General features: G+C 44.2%; 2 protein-coding genes and 1 long non-coding RNA gene across 4 annotated transcripts; 2 read left to right on the forward strand and 1 right to left on the reverse strand.

Annotated features, from left to right (window-relative positions):
- The first annotated feature begins 5,975 nt into the window (after positions 1 to 5,975).
- Positions 5,976 to 9,255, forward strand: LOC123127939 (peroxisome biogenesis protein 19-1). 2 transcript variants are annotated; one of them, XM_044547802.1, is made up of 4 exons: positions 5,976 to 6,280; positions 6,361 to 6,643; positions 7,840 to 8,156; positions 9,010 to 9,255. In XM_044547802.1, exons 1-4 carry the CDS (start codon positions 6,162 to 6,164, stop codon positions 9,053 to 9,055), a joined length of 765 nt encoding a protein of 254 aa, XP_044403737.1. In that variant the 5' UTR covers positions 5,976 to 6,161; the 3' UTR covers positions 9,056 to 9,255. The 2 variants fall into 2 exon arrangements, with proteins under 2 accessions (XP_044403737.1, XP_044403738.1); XM_044547803.1 differs by having other exon boundaries at positions 5,989 to 6,280; positions 6,364 to 6,643.
- Positions 9,256 to 9,737: 482 nt separating this feature from the next.
- On the reverse strand, positions 9,738 to 14,251 carry LOC123130753 (probable E3 ubiquitin-protein ligase RNF217). The gene is made up of 2 exons (XM_044550569.1): positions 13,597 to 14,251; positions 9,738 to 10,162 (listed from the first exon to the last, which is right to left on the reverse strand). The coding sequence occupies exons 1-2, from the start codon at positions 14,187 to 14,189 to the stop codon at positions 10,090 to 10,092; spliced, it is 666 nt and encodes a 221-aa protein (XP_044406504.1). The 5' UTR covers positions 14,190 to 14,251; the 3' UTR covers positions 9,738 to 10,089.
- LOC123130754 (uncharacterized) lies at positions 11,457 to 12,940 on the forward strand. Its single transcript, XR_006464003.1, has 2 exons — positions 11,457 to 11,975; positions 12,056 to 12,940. It is a non-coding gene; the product is annotated as an uncharacterized lncRNA (long non-coding RNA).
- Positions 14,252 to 20,411: the final 6,160 nt, after the last annotated feature.

The raw sequence follows: 20,411 nt of genomic DNA on the forward strand, positions 1-20,411 counted from the left end.
ACAGTTGCCACAAAACTGCTACTTACTAGTGCTACTACTATTTCCACTGCTATCATATTACTCTGCTACTAATAAATTATTGCAAGGAAGTGACTTCTCAGGTGTGATTGAATTGACAACTCAACTGCTAAGGCTTACACATATTCTTTGGCTCCCCTTGTGTCGAATCAATAAATTTTGGTGAAATACATACTACCCTCGAAGACTATTGCAATCCCCTATACTTGTGGGGTCATCATACCTGTGTAGGTCTTTGGATCATGTTTCCCGAGCCCTTAAATTGGAAAACTTGCATTACGCTCACCACAAATAAACATCTTACTAAATAATTGTAAAACTATAACCACAATTGATGATATATAGAATCGGCTCAAATGAATATGACCAATCACCTACAACTCCCACGCATAGCGGGAGAATTGGTACGTCTCAAACGCATTTATAATTTTTGATTGTTTCATGCTATTAATCACTTTTAGATACTTTTTATAGCCATTTTTTGGACTAAACTATTAATTCAATGCCCAAAGCTAGTTGTTTTCTGCATGTTTTTGTCTTTTCCAAAAAATCCATATCTACGCAGGTCAAAAAAAACTCTAGGGATTTAATATGATTTTATTTCCAAGACATGAGGAATCCAGGAAGTGTCGGATGCTGTTGAGGGCCATCCAAGGGCCCCCACGTGCTCAGGGGGCACCCACGTGGCTAGGTGATATATGTCTCCAACGTATCTATAATTTTTGATTGTTTCATGCTATTATATTATCAATCTTGGATGTTTTATATACACTTTCAAGCAATTATATATCATTTTTTGGGGACTAACCTATTAACTTAGTGCCCAGTGCCAGTTGCTTTTTTTGCTTGTTTTTTGTTTCGCAGAATATCAGTACCAAACGAAGTCCAAATGCCACGAAACTTTTTGGAGATTTTTTCTGGACAAAAGAGACAATAGAAGCTTTGGGAGAAGATCAGATGATGAAGCATGGGCCCACGAGGCACCAGGGCGCGCCTGGTGGCTTATGGGGCCCACATGGCTCCGTTTGACCTAACTCCGCCTCTATAATTTTTTTAAAATCGTGAAACCAACAGGGAAGTCCACGAAATACTTTTTTCACCGCCGCAAGTTTTAGAACCACGATATTCCATCTGGAGGCCTTTTCCGACACTCTGTCGAAGGGGGATTCGATCATGGATGGGGCTCTACATCATCCTTGCTGCCCTCTGATGATGTGTGAGTAGTTTACCACAGACCTATGGGTCCGTAGTTAGTAGTTAGATGGCTTCTTCTCTCTATTTGGTCTTCAACACAATGTTATTCTCAGTGTTCTTGGAGATCTATTCGATGTAATGACTTTTTGCGGTGTGTTTGCTGGGATCCGATGAATTGCGAGTTTATGATTAGATCTATCCATGAATATTATTTGAGTTTCTCTAAACTCTTTTATGCATGACTGTTATAGCCTCGTATTTCTTCTCTGATTTATTGGTTTGGTTTGGCCAACTAGATTAATTTATCTTGTAATGGGAAGAGGTGCTTTGTAATGGGTTCGATCTTACGGTGCTCAATCCCAGTGATAGAAAGGTACATGTCACATTTGTATCGTTGCTATTAAGGGTTAAAAGTTAGGATTTATTTCATACACGAGTTTATCTTGTCTACACACTACATGAATCAGCTTATTTGTCGCCCGCCATGGCAGACGGCAAAGGCACCAAAAGCGGACGACAAACCTGCCCGGCAAAGAGAGTGACGGTAAACATGTTCTTTGTCGTCTGCTTTCTCAAAGCGGACGGCAAAGGCCCTTTGCCATCGATGGTGGACGGCAAAGAACACGGACGACAAAAACCATGCGTTAGCCCCGTTAGGTGGCTAACGGGAGGCTTTGCCGTCTTCCACCGGCGGCAAAGAACTGAGTCGTCAGCACATACGTCAGCTCCCGGACGTCAGCACACACGTCGTGCGGCTCGCCCGTACGTCTCCCGACGCGCCATTAAGGTCGTCGTTACTCCGGTGGGTCGCCGCCTACCTACCCCGCCGCCCGTCCGCCTATATAGGCCCTCGTCGGCCTCCCTCCTCCACACCGACGCCCTTCACTCCACCCCCCGGCGCCCTTCCCTCTCTTGTCACCCTCCTCCACCCCGATGCCCTTTCCTCTCTCGGCAGCGACCATGGCGTCCGACGGCAGCGGCGGTCCTTCGAGGGGTGTCTCGTGGCCGTCGAGCATCGGGACACCGGAGACCGACGAGCTCATCGACGTGGGGCTAATGGTGCCGCCGGGCTACCGTCTGCGGCGTGAGTTCCACGTCACCGCCGACGGCTACCCGACGAGGGGCCCCGGTGCGACGCCGAACGAACTCCGTAGCCACCGCGGCGGCCGTTGGAACATCGCCGGCTGCCACAACTTTTGGGATGGAAAGGATTATTGAGCGGTCGTCGGCGAGCTCTGGCGGGAGGCGGGCGGCTCCTGAACTGCCCCGCTCCGCGATGGCCACTCCCGCCGTCGCCCTCCGGCCGTCACGTCGGCCCGCCGTCTGGCACCCGCGATCGTCGGACCCTCCGCTCCTCCCGCCGTTGAGATCCCACCGGATCTAGTCGCACTGCGCAAGGAAGGGGACCCCGACGACAGCCCCGTCTACCTCCTCGCCTTGCGGGCGTCGCAGGCAGAGGCGGCAGACGGGGAGAAACCCTAGATCGGGGCGGCGGCGGGGTGTGGCCGGGGGCAGACAGGAAGAAACCCTAGATCGAGAGAGAGAGAGAGAGAAGTGAGAGAGGAGGAGGGGTGGGCCGTTAGGTAGAACACCTTTGCCGTCTGCTAGCGGACGACAAAGACACTTTGTCGTCAGCCAGCGGATGACAAAGAGGTGGGTGAGGTCAAGTGGAGGCAGCTTAATGCAACGGCCCACCCCCACCTCTTTGCCATCCGCTAACTGACGGCAAACAACTAGCTCACGACAAATAGTGTCGGCCGTCAGCCAGTTCGTTGCCGTCAGCTAACGGCAAAGAACGTCTTTGCCGTCAGCTAGCGGACGGCAAAAAAACGACTGACGGCAAATAGTCCGATTCCAGTAGCGACATCATGTCATCTCGCTTAAGGCGTTATTCCGTTTTCCCATGAACTTAATACACTGGATGCATGCTGGATAGAGGTCGATGTGTAAAGTAACAGTAGTAGATGAAGAATCGTTTCGGTCTACTTGTCTCGGACGTGATGCTTATATACATGATCATTGCCTTGGATATCGTCATAATTATTTGCTTTTCTATCAATTGCCCAACAGTAATTTGTTTACCCATCATATGCTATTTTCAAGAGAGAAGCCTCTAGTAAAAACTATGGCCCCCGGGTCTATCTTTTATCATATATTAAAACCAAAAATACCTTGTTGAAATTTTCTTTTATTTCTTTTATTTTGCATTTTTTCGATCTATCAAACAAAAACTATACAGTTTAATCTTGCTTGTAACCGTCAAGGGATTGACAACCCCTTGTTCGTGTTGGGTTGCAAATATTTGTTGTTTGTGTGCATGTGCTGTTAACGAGTCGTTGTTTGGTTCTCTTACTGGATTGATAACCTTGGTTTCATAACTGAGGGAAATACTTGTCTCTACTATACCACATCATCCTCTCCTCTTTGAAGAAATCGCAACACAACTCACAAGTAGCACTAGGCCGCATGGGACCCTTATGCACCACCTTACGCCCATTCTATCACATATAAATCCCATTAATCGAGAAACCCTCAGTATCATTTTTCTCTGATTTTTTCCGCCTCTGGAAGTTTCTGTTCTGAGGATATCCGATCTAGAGGGTTGTTCCGGGACCCTGCTGGAGGGGGAATCCATCATCAGAACCATCGTCATCAATCTTGCTTCCTCAATGGTCATGTGTGAGTAGTTTTCTTAGGACATATCAGTAGCTAGATAGCATCGTCTTTCCCTTGTGATTCAATACAAAGTTCCCGTGAGCTGCCTCACATGCTTGGGATCAATATGATGTAATAGGTTGTTATGTTTGTTGGGGTATGATGAATTGTCACTTTATGATCAGATTTTTCATTGAATTATATTATATCTTTAGAAGTTTCTCTATTGTATAATTAAGTGGCTATGTATGCTTTCCGATCTATTTGTCGTCTCTGGCCAAGATTGCTAGGTAGTTCTTGAAAGGAAGTGGTGCATAGTAGTGGATTCAATCTCACAGTGAATTTGATCCCATTGGCATTAGGGGATTGGACACGTATTACATTGTTTCCACTAAGGATAAAATGATGGTTTCTTTATCACACTTAGATAATAGTTTTACTGTCTACATTATGCCATCATGCTTATTGCAATGCTCTGTTGGTCATGAACTTAATACTTCGAGATGCATGTTGGATAGCGGTCTTGGGGTGAAGTATTGGTTGTAGATGCAGCTGGATAACGGTTTACATATCACAGACGTAATGCCCGTACAAGATTATACCATGGATGATCATATCCATAAGTAGAAATATTATAATTTAGTTGACGCCCAACTGTAATTTGGTCACCCCACCACACTTATCTGCTTGGAGAAATGCTACTAGCCGACCTATGGCCCCAGGGGTCTATTTTCCATTACTGAAAACATCTACAAAATATTATTCTTTGCCATATTATTTATTTTATTTTATATACCTACCAATTCCTACCACACCGTGCAATTTACCCTTCTAACTAGTAGGACAAGGAGCTTGACATCCTTCTTAAAATGTTAGGGGCAAGAGTGTGTTGTATTTTGTGTGCAAGTAACCATGACTTTCTTTGCTGAAAGAACTCCTTGTGGTTTGATAAACCTTGGTTCTCAAATGAGGAAAATACTTATTGCTAGGTTACTTCATCCGTACACTTGGGGGTTACCCAACCACTCTTACGAGAGAGTAAGCAAGAATCACCAAACATCTCATAGAGTAATTTAAGAGAAATCATATCGACAATATCGTGAAAATTCACAATAGGATGAACAATTAAACAAGTCTTAGTCTCAAGATGAATACAAATAAAGTTATAAACCCTAGTCTTACAACTTGGAATTGCTCTCCCTATGGCGTTGATGCGCTGAAAGGGAATAAAGATGGAGAAACAAGAAGAAAATGATCTCGTGGGTTTCTTCTTCTCCGGGTCTCTTCTTTCTCTGTTCTGGATGGTGTGGCGGCGACTGTGTCCCTATGATGCTATCTGCTCCTTCACGAAAGTTGTTTCCGTAGATGAGAGGGAGCTGACGGCGCCTGGTATGATCCTGGGTACAAGCGTACCATGGGTCGTCTTGCACTCTGGGTGTGCTGGTGCAAATCTGCTCAATGTGAAAGTTGCTCCATTTGGCTTCATTTGATAAGATTTTAATTGGTTTTCTTTCAAAAGTATATTTTCTGCATAACAAAAAAAAATTTCTTCTTTGTTGAAGGGTTAACGTTAAAAAGATGCGAGAAATAACAAAACTCCGATGAAGGTCGTATCAAATCTCTGTACTAAAACTGGTAAAATCTCGAGCCATCACGCATCAGGGGCGGATCAAACGGCTATCAAGCCGGCCGATCCACGAGCGGATCAGCCGGTTGATGCCTAACACAACCCTTAGAAGAATTGTGTAATCACGTATTTTATATAGGGAACTATACAGAATGAATGTCCTGTCAGTAAACTCTGGCGCGACATAGTACGAACAATCGATTTTTTTGTTGGTTGTGTTGTGATGATGAGTGAGTGATGGGTGCATGGTGATGTGAAATCACACAAAGGGGTCACATGTTTATTATGTACGCACTTGCATTCACCTGGTAATCTAAGGCGATATTTTGTGCCCACGAGTTCTAATTTAGTGGTTTTATAAAAGAACTTTGCATCCAAATACAGCCTAAATTTGTACGGTTCCTGCGTCCCAGGATGACGATCCGACGGCTGAGATAGCGAAGGCTATCCTTGCTAGTCGGAGAAGGGATCCACTGCCGGCCGTGCTCGTTAGGACTACCTTGCCTCTGCTCGCCCGCCTCCTCCTCCTCCTCCTCCTCCTCGCGTTCCTCTTTATTTCCCACCCCTGAATCCCAAGCCCAATTCCCACACCCCTTCCGCCGAAACCCCCGAATCAGGAGCCCCATCCACGCCGCGGCGTCTCTCCGACTCTGAGGCCCGACCCTCCATGGCCTCCTCCAACCCCAGCTCCAGCGCCGGCGCCGCCGCCGCGGACGACCTCGACCAGCTCCTCGACAGCGCCCTCGACGACTTCACCAGCCTCGATCTCGCCGCCGCCCCCAAAAGGTCCACCTCTAGTACCCGCCGAGTCAAAACTATTTCGCGAGGATTTTGACTGAATCTGTGACGATGTCCCTTCTCTGCAGCAGCGGCGAGGCATCGGCATCGTCGTCGTCCGGGAGCGCGAGGCCGGTGAGGGGCCTGGGGATGTCGCTGCCTGACCCCAGGGCGCCAAGGAGGCGCGCGGCGAGGCAACCCCAGCCGCCGCCGAGGGGCGCGCACGCGTCGGAGGCGCTCGAGAAGCTGACGCGCGAGACGCGGGAGGCGGTCCGGGGGCTCGAGACGGCCACCGGGGGGATCGCAGGCCTGGATGACGAGGCGATGATGGAGGACTTTGTGAAGCAGTTCGAGGAGTTCGCTGGCGGGCAGGTATGATTGGTGTACGATGCATGTTCATTTGAACTTAGAAAAGAGTCCGGATGACTTCGGGGACTGCTCAATCAACGCTGTTAAAAGATGTGATATGCTAAAAACGGTCGAAATTGCTGGGATGGATGCAACGGTGTATTGGCATTTTATTAGGGATATTCATTAGCTTAAGAATCTTTGCTCGAGAACGCTAATGTACTTTTTCCTTTTTTGCGAGTAGAAAGCTAATTTAGTTGCCTGCAATGAGGAAGCCATTGATGTAATTTGATTTTTACTCTGCATACTCCCTTAATTTATAGCTACTCAGGTGATGTCGTATGTTAGCTCCAATTCCTATATTGTCAATTTTGGATATGCCTGGCTATTACTAAAATGTTTTAAAGAGAAAACATGTTGAGTGCAGGTATGCTTCATTTACAATGCATGTTCATGCAATTTAGGTTCTACTTTTCCCTATTTTAGTGTTTGTTTTACCCCGCAAACTGAGCCTTAGAATACGGAGATATCAGAGGGTTTTACAGAATAGGCTGCTTAATATATGTTGGTCAAAGATGTGACATGCTTAAAACCATTGGGTGAACCAGCACTTCGTGGGGATACAGAATTAGGATGTAATGGTGTACTGGCATACGGATTTTTGTTAGTTTATTTGAGAGTCTTTGCCTGAGAAAGCTAAATGAACTCATTGGCATAGGGGTGAAGGAATCCATTGATGTAAATCTGGTTTTGGAAGGCATACTCCTTAAATTGAATAGCAGTTTGGATGGTGTAATAAGTTCGCTCCAATCCTAGAACATGTGAATGTGATGTCTTCAGTTGTAATGGAATCGCAAATTTTGGGCATGCATGGATACTGCTAAGAAGTTTTTAAGACAACACATATTACAGGAGTATGTATCTTACCAATATTTCTTTTCTAGGCATGGGATTTGAAAATATCAGACTCCCTAGTAAACTACGGCACCATCATTGGCATATTGTTGGTTTATTTGGGAAGAAGTCGTATATATTATTGGTTATTTACTAGTTGTATGGCTCAACCATGGGAATTTGAGAATTTCATCCAAAGAAGCTGTTAATTTAGTGTTTGTCGTTAGAAAGTTACAAAACAGAATGTTTGATGATAAAGTGCGGTTAACTTATGTTGTATTCATACAACTGTGAATCAATTGCTTTACTTTGCTCATCTTCTGCAGGATATGGACTCTATTGTTGAAACAATGATGAAACAACTTCTTTCCAAGGAGATTCTTTACGAACCCATGAAGGACATTGTAGAGAAGTACCCAAAATGGCTGGAGGATAACAAAAGCAAGATAAGCAAAGAAGAATATGAGCGTTACAGCAATCAGCTTGAACTCATGCTGAAACTTAATGAGGTCTATGAACATGAGCCTGAGAATATGTCTAAGGTTTTTGAGATCATGCAAAACATGCAAGAATGTGGTCAGCCCCCCAGTGATCTTGTTCAAGATATTGTTCCGGATCTGGATCTGAGCAAGTTGGGACAACTGTAAGTCTTGCAGTCATTTCCATTTTAAACCAGAACGCTGTCATTACTGCTTTTATTTGCACGTCCTCTGAACTGAAGTTTATATGCTTGTGGGCTACTCGTATCTTTATTTTGTTTTATGTGATATAGTATCTCTAGATAATAATTTATTTATTACTTGTATCTTGTGATGAACAATGGTAAACTTTATTACTGAAGATCATGTAATCTTCTTTTAATGGTGTGAGTTGTAAAAAGTCTTATTGAACACTGACAGGCGGAATGATGTATTGTTGATCTTGTTCTTTTGTAATGGTCATTTATCTTCTATTTGTTGGGAAACAGAACGTCTTTGCTTCTGGATTCGAACTGCAAGACAATAGGCTGCCTGAATTAGCATTAATTTTGTGACAGTGTTAAGTAGAGAATTTTCTAATAAAAAACTTAATACTACTGAGTGCACATCTGTGATTGTAAATACCACTTCTTATTGTGTTTACTCAAAAATGGAGGTTATTATTTGCCAATTTCCTTAATCTTTTAGCTCAATTTCAATTGTGCTAACATGCTATTAGGCCTTTCCATAATGATAGTCGTTCGTATGAGCATACTGTAGGCAGAACACATGTGCACATGGTAAATTGGTGATCAACTGATTATGGAATGAAATTAGTAAATCAATGTTAAAGAAGTTGTCTTGTGATTTAATTAGCCTGTCTGTTTAATTATAGAGTATGCTAGTAGTACTTTACTTTTTGATGCACATCGTATTGTTGTTGGCAAACCAAAGGATGCTAGTAGTACTTTACTTTTTTATGCACACCCTTATTTACACTGAAGTACTGATTAACTGGGGATTTTTACTGTATTGCAGATCTCCTGAGATGCTTGAATCAACAGAAAATTGCTGCATAATGTGATGAGCAAAGCATTTCCATCTTGGGTGCAAATTCCATGTAGTAGCGACAATCCCTGTAACCAGTTGAAAGTTCTTTTCGTTGGATTATTTGTAAAGCTCTGCAGATATAAAACGTACTCAGTTTTTCTTATTCTTGGATGAATGTCATATTCGGTTCAGTTGATGTACTATAATAATGAGCAAAGTAAGTCTGTTTGGATATGCGCAATTCTTCAGAGATGAATTATATCTGCAGATATAGAACGGATTCAGTTTTCTTATTCATGAATGAATGCCATATTTGGTTCAGTTGGTGTACTATAATAATGAGCAAAGTAATCTGTTTGGATATGCGCAATTCTTCAGAGATGAATTATATCCGAATGTCATATTTGGTCTGCATTCATCTTCGTGCTTTTCCTGATAAGTGAAAGACATTGCATATGTATAGCTGGAAAGATTTTGTGTTAAGGGCTCATTGGGTTTGGAGGAAATCAAAACGTAGGAATTAGGAGTAGTATAGAAATTTGATAGGTTGGCACTTGCCATCCTAAGAATTTGACTTGCCTCATTCCTACGCGCAAAATGAGCTTTGAGTGAATGTGTAGTTTGCTTCAAAAACACAGGAAATGAGTAGTATTCTTATGAAATTCCTGTACGCATTTCCTACAAATCGAATGCATATATAGAAATTTTTTCTCCGGAATCTTTGTTTCTATGTTTTTCCTAAAAAAATCCTTCAAACCGAACGAGGCCTAAGCACCGGACATGGTGGGAACAAAAACAATGCTTGAAGGTCTGAAGAATCAACTCAGGGGACTAACATATGCTCGAAGTCTGAGAATGACAATGTTAGCCAATAATTAAGCCTCTAAAATGGATTCGGCACGCTCAAAATAAAAAGTAAACTTGATCATGTTCCATAAGACATTGATGGATGAATGATATATCATGTCCATGAAATCTCCTCGCGTTGCCCGCTTCAGTTTCAACGGGCATACAGTGGGTTGTCAAATTGTCATTGCTCACATTGAACACTCAATACGGGCACACACTTCATTCTCCAGGGCAGCCGTCGTGTTCGAGTTTCCACGGCTTTTGACATCCATAGCAGAACTCAAAGCCGCACCTGTCATGGGATCAAGCAAAGTTCTAAATAGCAGACCATGTAGCAGTTTGTTTTAGTGTTTTTTCATAAATCATGAAAACATGAAAAAAAAAAACATACAATCAGGCACATACTCCCTCCGTCCGGAAATACTTGTCATCAAAACGGATAAAAGGGGATGTATCTAGACATTTTTTAGTTTGAGATACATCTCCCTTTATTCATTTTGATGATAAGTATTTTCGGACGAAGGAAGTATAATATATCACATATACATGTTCAGCCATAAAAAAGTCAAACACTGATCAGGCATTATAAAGAAAAAGAAACTGCTTGTACGAATCTTAGTGATAACATAGGACTTAGATATATGATACTTACAGCACATCTAAATGCACTTCTATATATTCAAAAATCAAGCAACGATCAAATGGGGATGCATCCCGACAAAATCCGCATAAACATAATTAGAGCTAGCATGATAATTAAAATAACAAGGATTCATATATTTTTGGCTTCGCGGACGGATGCGGACACGTCCGCCTACATCCCGACCGATCAAGCATCATATACTCCCTTCAATATGGACTACATAAGGAGTAAAATGAGTGAATATACACTTTAAAATACGTCTATATACATCTAGTTTATATTGAAATCTTTAAAAGGGGTATATTTAAGAACGGAAAGAGTACATGACATACACATGTTAATTAATTGGGCCTCCTACTTCATAAAATCAACGGTTAAGATATTCCATGCACAAGAGAGACCATGTTAAAATTGCTCTATATACATAGCTATTGTGACAGGACTCTTCAAAAGCTATGGTAGTTGTATAGCGGAGTTATAGCCCCAAAAATGGCAACTAGAGACCGAGCTCTATTGAAGCCTTAATTTGAAAACTTCAAAATTCAAACTTTCTAGTTAAAAAAAATGAAAAAAATACACATATACCTAAAGACATAATTCACATGTGTAAATTTTCAGGTCGAAATACCTTAAAATGAGTACTACACAAAAAAAATCTGGGCCTTTTTAGCACATGTACTATTCATTCTCAAAGAACATGCTTTTTTTCTGCTTGCAATTCAAGGTATTTCATCCTAAAAATTCACATTACATCCTTGTATATATGTGTAATTTTTTCAGAATTTTTAAAAAGTGAAAGAGTTTGAATTTTGATAATTTCAAAATTAAGAGCAACTCTAGCAGATCTGCTATATCTGCTCGGCCAGCAAATAACCGCCGATATATGGTACCAGGACAAAAAAAAGTCCCAGACAGGTACCGTATGTCTAGTCGTCCTGCAATTGTTTTTTGCGGAGAGCTCTAAAAATTGCCCTGCAACCCTCAAATCTCCTGTTTTCACCTCCTCCTTTGCGGTTTCTTCTATCCCACGTGCGACTTGGCGGAGGGAAATTTCCGCGCACACCCGCCATTCGGCCGCCGCACCCTCCCCAAGTCTTCGATGACTTTTTCTTCCTCCGACCACCTTGCTCCGTGGAGAGCTTTGGCCTTCCCCACCTGCATCTTCTCCACCAAGATTAAAGCTGGGGGCATTTCTTGCCACGGGCGGGCTGTAACTGCCATCGCCATGGATCCGTCCGGTAGCTTCAAGTGCTGCCACGTTGCGGGCAGATCCAGTTGCTCTGGCCACGATTGAGCGGCCGCCGTCCGCACGAGCTGCAGGGAGGCGAGAGGAAGTAGGGGAAGCGGCGGCTGCAGTGGAGAAGAAGGGAGTTGCAGGGTCGCGAATTTCGGTCGGCGATGGGGGGGAAGGGGGTTGCGGCTGCTTCGTCTTTGCTTGGGCAGGATTTGATTCCAGTGAAAGGTAAGATTTGTAGCTTTTCTACAGATTTTCAATTCGGCCAACGGGCGATTTTTGATGAACTCGTGAATTTATTTTCATAGATGGATGATATTTGGAGTTGGTCCTCGTCGTCAGAGTCGGATGATTGGACATAGATGAGATGTTTTTTGACGATATGCCAAGCACGTCCTCTTGTTGCATCTCGTCGACAAATCTGAAGCCCGCAAGAAGAAGAAGAAGTGCCACAGATCGATGGTTGACCTCCTTTGCAATTCCGCGCAACCGAGCTTGCGGCCACAAATTGCTCATAAAAGACTATTTTGCCGAGGTACCAACCTATCTGGGTCATCTCTTACACGTAGGCGTTATCGAATGCATAGGTCTCTTTTTGTTCGCATTGTGGAAGCTTGCAAGCAAAATTATCGTTTCTTCACTCGTTGAGAAATGCCGCCAGTTTGGTAGGATTTAGTGCAAGCAAAATACAAATTATTTCCGCCCGAGCACAAGAAAGCATGTCGAAAAAGATATTGAGAGAGCATTTGGTGTGTTGGAACCTCAGCTTGCCATCGATCGAGGTCCTGCTCGCTTCAGGGATACTCAAATATCATGACTACATGTATAATTCTACACAACATGATCAACGAGGATGAGAGGGATTTAAACGTTTTTTCTGTGATAATATTGGCAGTTGTGTCAAGCCTACCAGAAACCCAGATGAGATAACTGCATTTCATGAAACCTACCGACAGATTTAAGACCATGACACACACCAGCAGCTCTGCAATGATCTCATTGAGTATCAGTGGCAATTCTATGGGAAATAGACTCCCATTTTATTAATTCGATATATTTGTTTTCATGTGTGATTTGAACAATTGTTTTAATTCTGGAACATTCGTTATTGTAATAATTCCGGACCATTTATTATTCAGATTTGAACATTTGTTCTATTTGAGAAAATTAATGTATTGTATGATGTTAAAACATTTAACTTTGAACATTTGTTTTTATTTAAGTTATATTGCCTAAAACAATGATTTGCGGCACGGATTTACAGTACAGCGTGGCGTCAGGGCGGAATAGATGCTACAAACCCTTACAGTATAGGTTTGCGACATCTGTTTTGCCTGACACTGTGCGGTACAACAAAGTCAGTTTACATGGAGCCACAAACGGTTTTTACGGGTTGAGATTATATGGCATTTGCTAGAGTTGGTCCAAGGCCTTCATGGAGCTCAATCTCCAAAATGCGCTGCTCGTTATGCCCCCACTACTACGAAAGGGTTGCTCCTCACCAGTGGCGGAGCTATGGGCCGATTGTTGGGCGCCAGACATAGAACCTACACTGAACACTTGATTTTTAGGCCCAGTTTTTCTGTCTTCCTTCCCTATTTTCTCCTGGGCTGGGCGGGCCAAGGCCCAGTTTGGCCCTCACGTAGCTCCGCCCATGCTCCTCACTATTAAAACTTCAGATAAAAGTCACAAACAAATACTCCACAGAAACCAAGTGTTGTTCTGCACCAGAAAATTACTGCTACGACATTACACGTCAGAAGTTAGAGGTCAGCCTATAGCTCCTAAATTAGAGAAGCATGCATATGGGCGTGTCGCAAATTCATCTACAGTAGGTGTTAGTACGTACCTGCATGTGATGTGCAGGCAGCCATGGGACTTCTCGACGTAGAACCGGCACCGCGGGCAGCGCTTCCATTTGCACTCCCTGGCGGCCTCAACGAGCAGCAGATCCTCACGGCCGCGCTCCCCGGCGCCGAGCTGCGCGAACTCGGCGCAGCTCACGCCGGCGTGCCACGGCACCGCGCAATGCGCGCAGAACAGCCGCCTGCACACCTGACACTCCGACTGCGTGACGCACCCCTCGGACGCGCCGCCACCGTCGTCGTCGGCCACCATCATCTCGGAGCAGTCAGGGAAAGGGCAGTAGGTCCGCCGCGCCCCGAGGAACATGGACTCGCATAGCACCCCGCACCACCGCACGAACAGGTCGGCCGGGAGGGCGGCGCGGCACAGCTCCGGGTCGAGAGCGCCGGCGCAGGACACACCGGGGCACCGCACGACGGCCGCGCCGGCCTCGACCTTGGCGCGGACATGGCCCGCCAGGCACGCCCGGCAGAAGGCGTGCGCGCACCCGCTGCCGCCGCGGTGGGCGTCAGAAGGCGCCATGGGCTCCATGCAGATGCTGCAGGGCTGCTGCGCCTTCCCCACGGGCTCCTCCATTGCTGTGGCGCGAGCTTTTTGGTTGGGAAGGTGGGAAGTTACTGAGTTTGGCGTATTTTACGGCCAGTGTTGCTACGGTTACGATGAATACGGATCGTTGTGGATCTCTCTCTTCTTCCGATGGTATACGATCTTCTTGTTTCGGAGAGAGAGTGGCACCATATCTGTTGGTTTACTTGGGATTTAAAGGAACGGTGAGATTTAAATGGCGTCTGTTGGTTTCTATAGTCTTATGTTCCCAAGGTGAGCGAAAATGATAAGATTGGACGCTCCTCAAAAAAAAAAATGATATGATTGGACCGTGTTTTGGTTAAAACCATGTTTTAGACTTTTGGTTGCACAGCAATTGATGCGAGCGACTAGTCCAAGGTACCTCGAGGGGCATTTCCTATTTAGTGCTGCAGCCCCCCGTTACAATGCAATTTACAAACGGGCGCCTGCAGCAGTCCAAGCTGGGCCGGCCCAATCTAGTTTTGCGGAAACGTTAAAAAGTGAGAGAACTGGGAATCGAACCCACGCCGGACTCGTTATGATTGCTGCGCTCCAACCTCTATGACATCGAGCTTGTTGTGAGCTAAGCTAAGACTAGCCATAGTGGGAGTAACTTCAGCAGTAACATCGAGTCCAACTCAGCAAATTTGCTTATGTGGCAATGAGTTAATGAGGAGAAAGATAGTAGTAGTAACTTAGCTAGTTACTGTAACATCACATGTCTCAATGCAATATGAGTCTATAACCTAATAAATGAATCTTTGCATGTTACCATCTTTAAGGTACTACCCACTATGAAGGTAGTAATATAGTTTAGGGATATGTGTATGTTACTAGTATATGTTACTATTCATTGTGGCTAGTCTAAGGCCCTGTTCGGAGCACCTTCACTCCACAACTCCACTCCCGGAGTTGATGGAGTTGCAGTTGAAAACTGCAGAGCAGCTATTTCCTGGCTCCATAGCTCCTGGAATTTCGTGGAGCTGGTGGAACTTCGAACAGGCCTTAAGTCGCTCTTTCTTTTTATTTTGTTTCTTCTGGTTCGCGAATCTTGACGGTTTTATTCATTTTTCCTTTTTTTAATGCGTGATTTTTTAAAAGAATGTCATGTTTTTAAATTGTTGTACTTTTTCAGATTACATGAACTTTATTCAAATTCGAAGAACTTTTTCTGAATTCGATGAACTTTTTTCAGATTACATGAACTTTTTTCAAATTTGATGAACAATTTTTTTAAAAATCGATGAACTTTTTCCATATTACATGAACTTTTTTCAAATTTGGTGAACTTTTTCTGAATTCGATGAACTTTTTTTAAAAATTGATGAACTTTTTTCATACTACATGAACTTTTTTCAAATTCAGTGAACTTTTTCCAGATTACATGAACTTTTTTAAATTTGATGAACTTTTTTTAAATGCGATGAATTTTTTTCAAATTCGATGAACTTTTTTCGAAACCGATGAACTTTTTTCGAATCTAATGAACTTTTTTTGAATTTGATGAACTTTTTTCGAATCCGGTGAACTTTTCTTTGAATTTGGTGAACTTTTTTCGAATTCAATGAACTTTTTTTTGAAAATCGATGAATCTTTTTCATTTTTTTGAACTTTGCTTAAAATTTGATGAACTTTTTTTCGAATTTATGTTTTCTCTTTTGAGATAATTTATATTGAGTATATATTAATGTTTTACTGCACGAAAAGGTTAGGTAGAACTGTTTTCTTGTAGAAGACAACAAAGTTAGTTTGTTCTGGTGGTTAGTGTGGTGCACTTGCAACGAAGTAATCCAGAGTTCGAATCCCCAGCTATCCTCAGGTTTTATTGCTTTTTTTTACTTCAAAAGCGATTGAGTGCAAGCGCGCGTTGGGCCGGCCCTTGCCAGCGACGCTGCAGGCGCCAACTCGTTAACGGGCGCCTGCAGCGCTGACTAGGGGCTTCCCAGCGGGGCGGTCCTGTTCTTCTCTGCGGGGCGGTCCTGTTCTGCAGCGCTGCTCGCCATGGGCCTGGCCCAACAAGGGCCTATGCTCCCTCGTGTCGCTCGCTGTTTCTTCGATCGCTCTTCTCTGCGATCGTTTTTTCATCAATAATAATAATAATAATCTCTTCGAACGGGAGGATGGTTGACCGGTCAGCTGGGCCCAAAGTCAACCGCTTTTACTACTGTAGACAAACGGAAAAAATCGAAAAAATGAAAACAAATTCATTTGAAAAGAAAGTGCATTCATTTGCAATAAAAAGTTCGCAAATATGGGGGAAAATTCAAAATTTTAAAAAGTTCATGAAATTCAAAAAACTTCATAGGGTTTCTGAACAAAGTTCATCGACTTTGAAAAACAAAGTTCATCGACTTTGAAAAACAAAGTTCATCAAATTTTGAAAAAAATCACAAATTGAAAAAAGTTCATCGATTTTGAAAAAAAGTTCATCAATTTTGAAAAAAAAAGTTCGCAATTTTGAAAAAAGTTCACTGATTTCCAAAACAAAGTTCATCGATCTTGAAAAAAGTGCATGGATTTCAAAAAAGTTCAACAATTTTGAAAAAAGTGCACGTCAGCAATTTTTTTTAAAATATTTCATGAAAGTGAAAAGTTCATCAATTTAAGGTTCATCAATCCGGAAAAAGTTCAAGGATTTCGAAAAAAATTGTAAAAATTGAGAGGAGTCCGTGTGACGGTGTCCTGTACTAAGGGTACCAACCTAGTTGGCCCACAATCCATGGGCCAAGCTTATGGCGCACTAATCTCACAAGGAAGGACTCCAGAAGCCACAAACTCATATGTGATCAAAACGGTCTCAGCTGAAAACTTGGTGTGTACTTCAAGGACCACTTCATCTATCGACATGATTATCCCTAGTTGACAACTGATCATGTGTAACTCTAGATACCCCTGGTGCCAATATAAGCCAGGGAATTTAGTCCATAGGGACACAATCACAATTGCTAGCCTTAGGGTTTAGAACACAACATATGATCTCGAGGTAGATCAACCGGTACGTGGAGGTTAGAGGCGATCTTCCACGCGGCTAGGGTTTGGCTGGTCCGCCGCCGGTTGCCTCCTTGGCGGTGGCGCGAGGGCCGGTGCTTTCTGTCCCAGGTCGACGTTGTGAGGTGTCGTCGCTGGTCTCTCTCTCCACTACGAGGTTATGGCCGTCCAGGTCATCATAGTAGATTAGGTTTCTGCTCAGCTAGGTTTAATCCAAGGAGCATGCCGTGCATGGATTTGTAAGATTTCCATGGGGAAGTGGTGCTCTAGCATTTCATAGCTTGGATGCGTTGATCTCTTTATGTGCTGATACAATTTGATTTGGTGGAGCTGGTACTTTCTCATGTTGAGTTTGGTTTCGTTGAGGAAGGAAAAGATTTAAGATAACTGAAGGTTGAAATTGGGCTCTTCCGAGGCAGCAACTGATCCACCGTTGTTCTCCTCCGTGAAGGGTCACCGGGAGCAATGAAGCTTATAAGTTGGAATTGTTGGGGCCTCCTGGGTGCCCGAACGGTTCGCTCACTTTTCGACATCCAGAGGCGGCATAACGTGGATGTGTATTTTTCTGTCTGAGACACACCTAGACGAAGATAAGGCAGAGGTTCTAATGAGGAAATTGGGGATGGACCACAAGATTGTTGCACCAAGTCTTGATGGCAGAAAAGGTGGATTGCTACTTGTGTGGAAGAAAGAGGTTAGGTTGTACTCCCGGACTACTACCTTTAGCTGCATTGATGTGTCGATAGAGGAACCAGATGGGAAAGTTTGGAGATTGTAGGGAGTGTATGGTGAGCCGAGTGGGGACAATAAAGAGCGAACTTATCAGCTCTTACGTGATATTCATGCACAATCAAGCCTTCCATGGATGCGATTGGTGATTTCAACGAGATCCTTTTCTTGTCAGAGAAGGAAGGTGGAGCTCCACGACATCAGTCTCAGCTTCAAGCTTTCCAGGACGCACTTGCAGATTGCTTGTTGGAAGATATAGGATATTGATAACCCACAAGTATAGGGGATCAATTGTAGCCTCTTTCGATAAGTAAGAGTGTCGAACCCGACGAGGAGCTAAAGGTAGAACAAATATTCCCTCAAGTTCTATCGACCATCGATACAACTCTACGCACGATTAACGTTCGCTTTACCTTGAACAAGTATGAAACTAGAAGTACTTTATAGGTGTTGTTGGATAGGTTTGCAAGATAATAAAGAACACGTAAATAAAAAGTAGGGGCTGTTTAGATGAAGACACAACTAAGTTAGTTTTAGTAGAGAGCTTGTTGTCACACAAGAAAGTTATTTGTCCCTAGGCAATCGATAACTAGACCGGTAATCATTATTGCAATTTTATTTGAAGGAGAGGCATAAGATAACATACTTTCTCTTCTTGGATCATATGCACTTATGATTGGAACTCTAGCAAGCATCCGCAACTACTAAAGATCATTAAGGTAAAACCAAACCATAGCATTATAAGGCATCAAGTCCTCTTTATTTCCATACGCAAACAACCTACTTACTCGGGTCTGTGTTTCTATCACTCACGCCACCCACCATAAGCAAATCATGAACATATTGCAAACCCTACAGCGGGGATCCCTCATGCTTGTAGGACACAGAGAGCACCATAGGACAACACCAATAATAAAACATGCAACTCAAACCAATCACGATCTTCAGTTAACCCATAGGACAAAACAGATCTACTCAAACATCATAGGATAGCCATACTGTCACAGCCCCAGTTCTGGCCTTGCCTGTCTTGCTTTAGCCTCCATGCATCATGTCTAAATTTTTATGAAACTTTGAAATGGGGGGATGATAAACCCTAGCAGCAAATGAAATTCAACTAGGTTCAAATTCAAATATTTTCAATGATCCCAAAATGCCCTTTAGAAATGTTCATCATTTTTGAATTGGTCCAGCACCTCTGACAAAAATGGTGCACATTTTTCTAGATCAATTTGGATTTTTGAATTAAATCATAAAGTATTTGAATTTGGGCATTTAAATGCTATAACTATATTAAAATGCCCAAATAATTCTGGAAGTGGTTGAGAGTTGTTGGAAATAATTCTAACAATGCCCACAATTTATTTTAGGAATATATAAAATGATTTAGTATTTTTACTAAATCAAAACAGAGCAAATAAATAGAAAACAAAAATGGAAAAGAGAGAGAGAAAGAGGAAACCTTACCGTGCAGCCCACCACTGTAGTGGCCTACTGGCCAAAGCCAGCCCGGCCCACCAGGGGCAGCACTGTCTTCTTCCTCCTGCCAGGAGGAGAAGCAGCTGCGTAGCAGCTGCGTGTCCGATGCGCAGGCGAGCCGCGCTGGCTCCTCCCTGTCTGTGTGCCCCCCCTCGACTGCCTAGTCGCCGCCATGCACACCCCCCGACCCCCTCGTCCTCTCCCCTCTCTCCCTGGACCTCTTTCCCCTCCTCTGCTCTCTCTCTCGCGGCAACCCGAACGGATCCGTTGCCACCGCCACCGCTCGCCACGTCCACCGATCTCCCCATGGCCAGTTAGCTATCCCACGAGCTTCGCCTCGCTGCTGCACACCTCTACGCCGAACCGCAGGACCCCGGACACCCTGAAGCCTCGTCCTCGAGCTCGTCTTCTCCACACGGCCGTCGGACGCCGTCGACAAATTCACCGCTTCCAGGTCGACCCCGAGCCCACTGAGCTGCGCTTCGACCTCCTAGTGAGCTCCTCCACCGTTTCCCCCTGTCCCTGTGGCTTGTCGCTTGCCGTAGCCGTGCTAGCCACCGTACCGAGCACCACCGTCCGCCATGGACGCCGGGCATGGCGCTGCCGTGCCGCTCCACTCAAGCCGACGAGCCTAGCGAGCTCCTAGATGTACCAGGAGGCCGTAGATCCCCTCAGCTGGCCTCGCCGTACCCTCCGGCCGCCGTGCAAATTGCTGCCGCCGTCGACCTAGGCCACCGGAGTTGCTGCTGCGTGCACCACCCGACGCGGACGAGCCTCCTCGTTGCGTAGATGCACTTCACCGCCCATATGGTCGCCGGAAAAAAACCCGAGCATCACCGCCATCTCTGGACGTCGCCGGCGGTTTAACTCCGGCCATGCCGACGTGGCACCGTCATTAGTGGCTAATGACGTACTAACCAACCCCCTAGTTACATTGACAGCCGGGCCCCACTGCCTAACTAATCGACTAACCATGATAGATTAAGGTTAATCCAATTGCAGCGGGCCCACACGTCAGCTTTGACTATGCTGACG

This window comes from Triticum aestivum, chromosome 6A (assembly GCF_018294505.1).
Source record: "Triticum aestivum cultivar Chinese Spring chromosome 6A, IWGSC CS RefSeq v2.1, whole genome shotgun sequence".
Taxonomy (NCBI): domain Eukaryota; kingdom Viridiplantae; phylum Streptophyta; class Magnoliopsida; order Poales; family Poaceae; genus Triticum; species Triticum aestivum.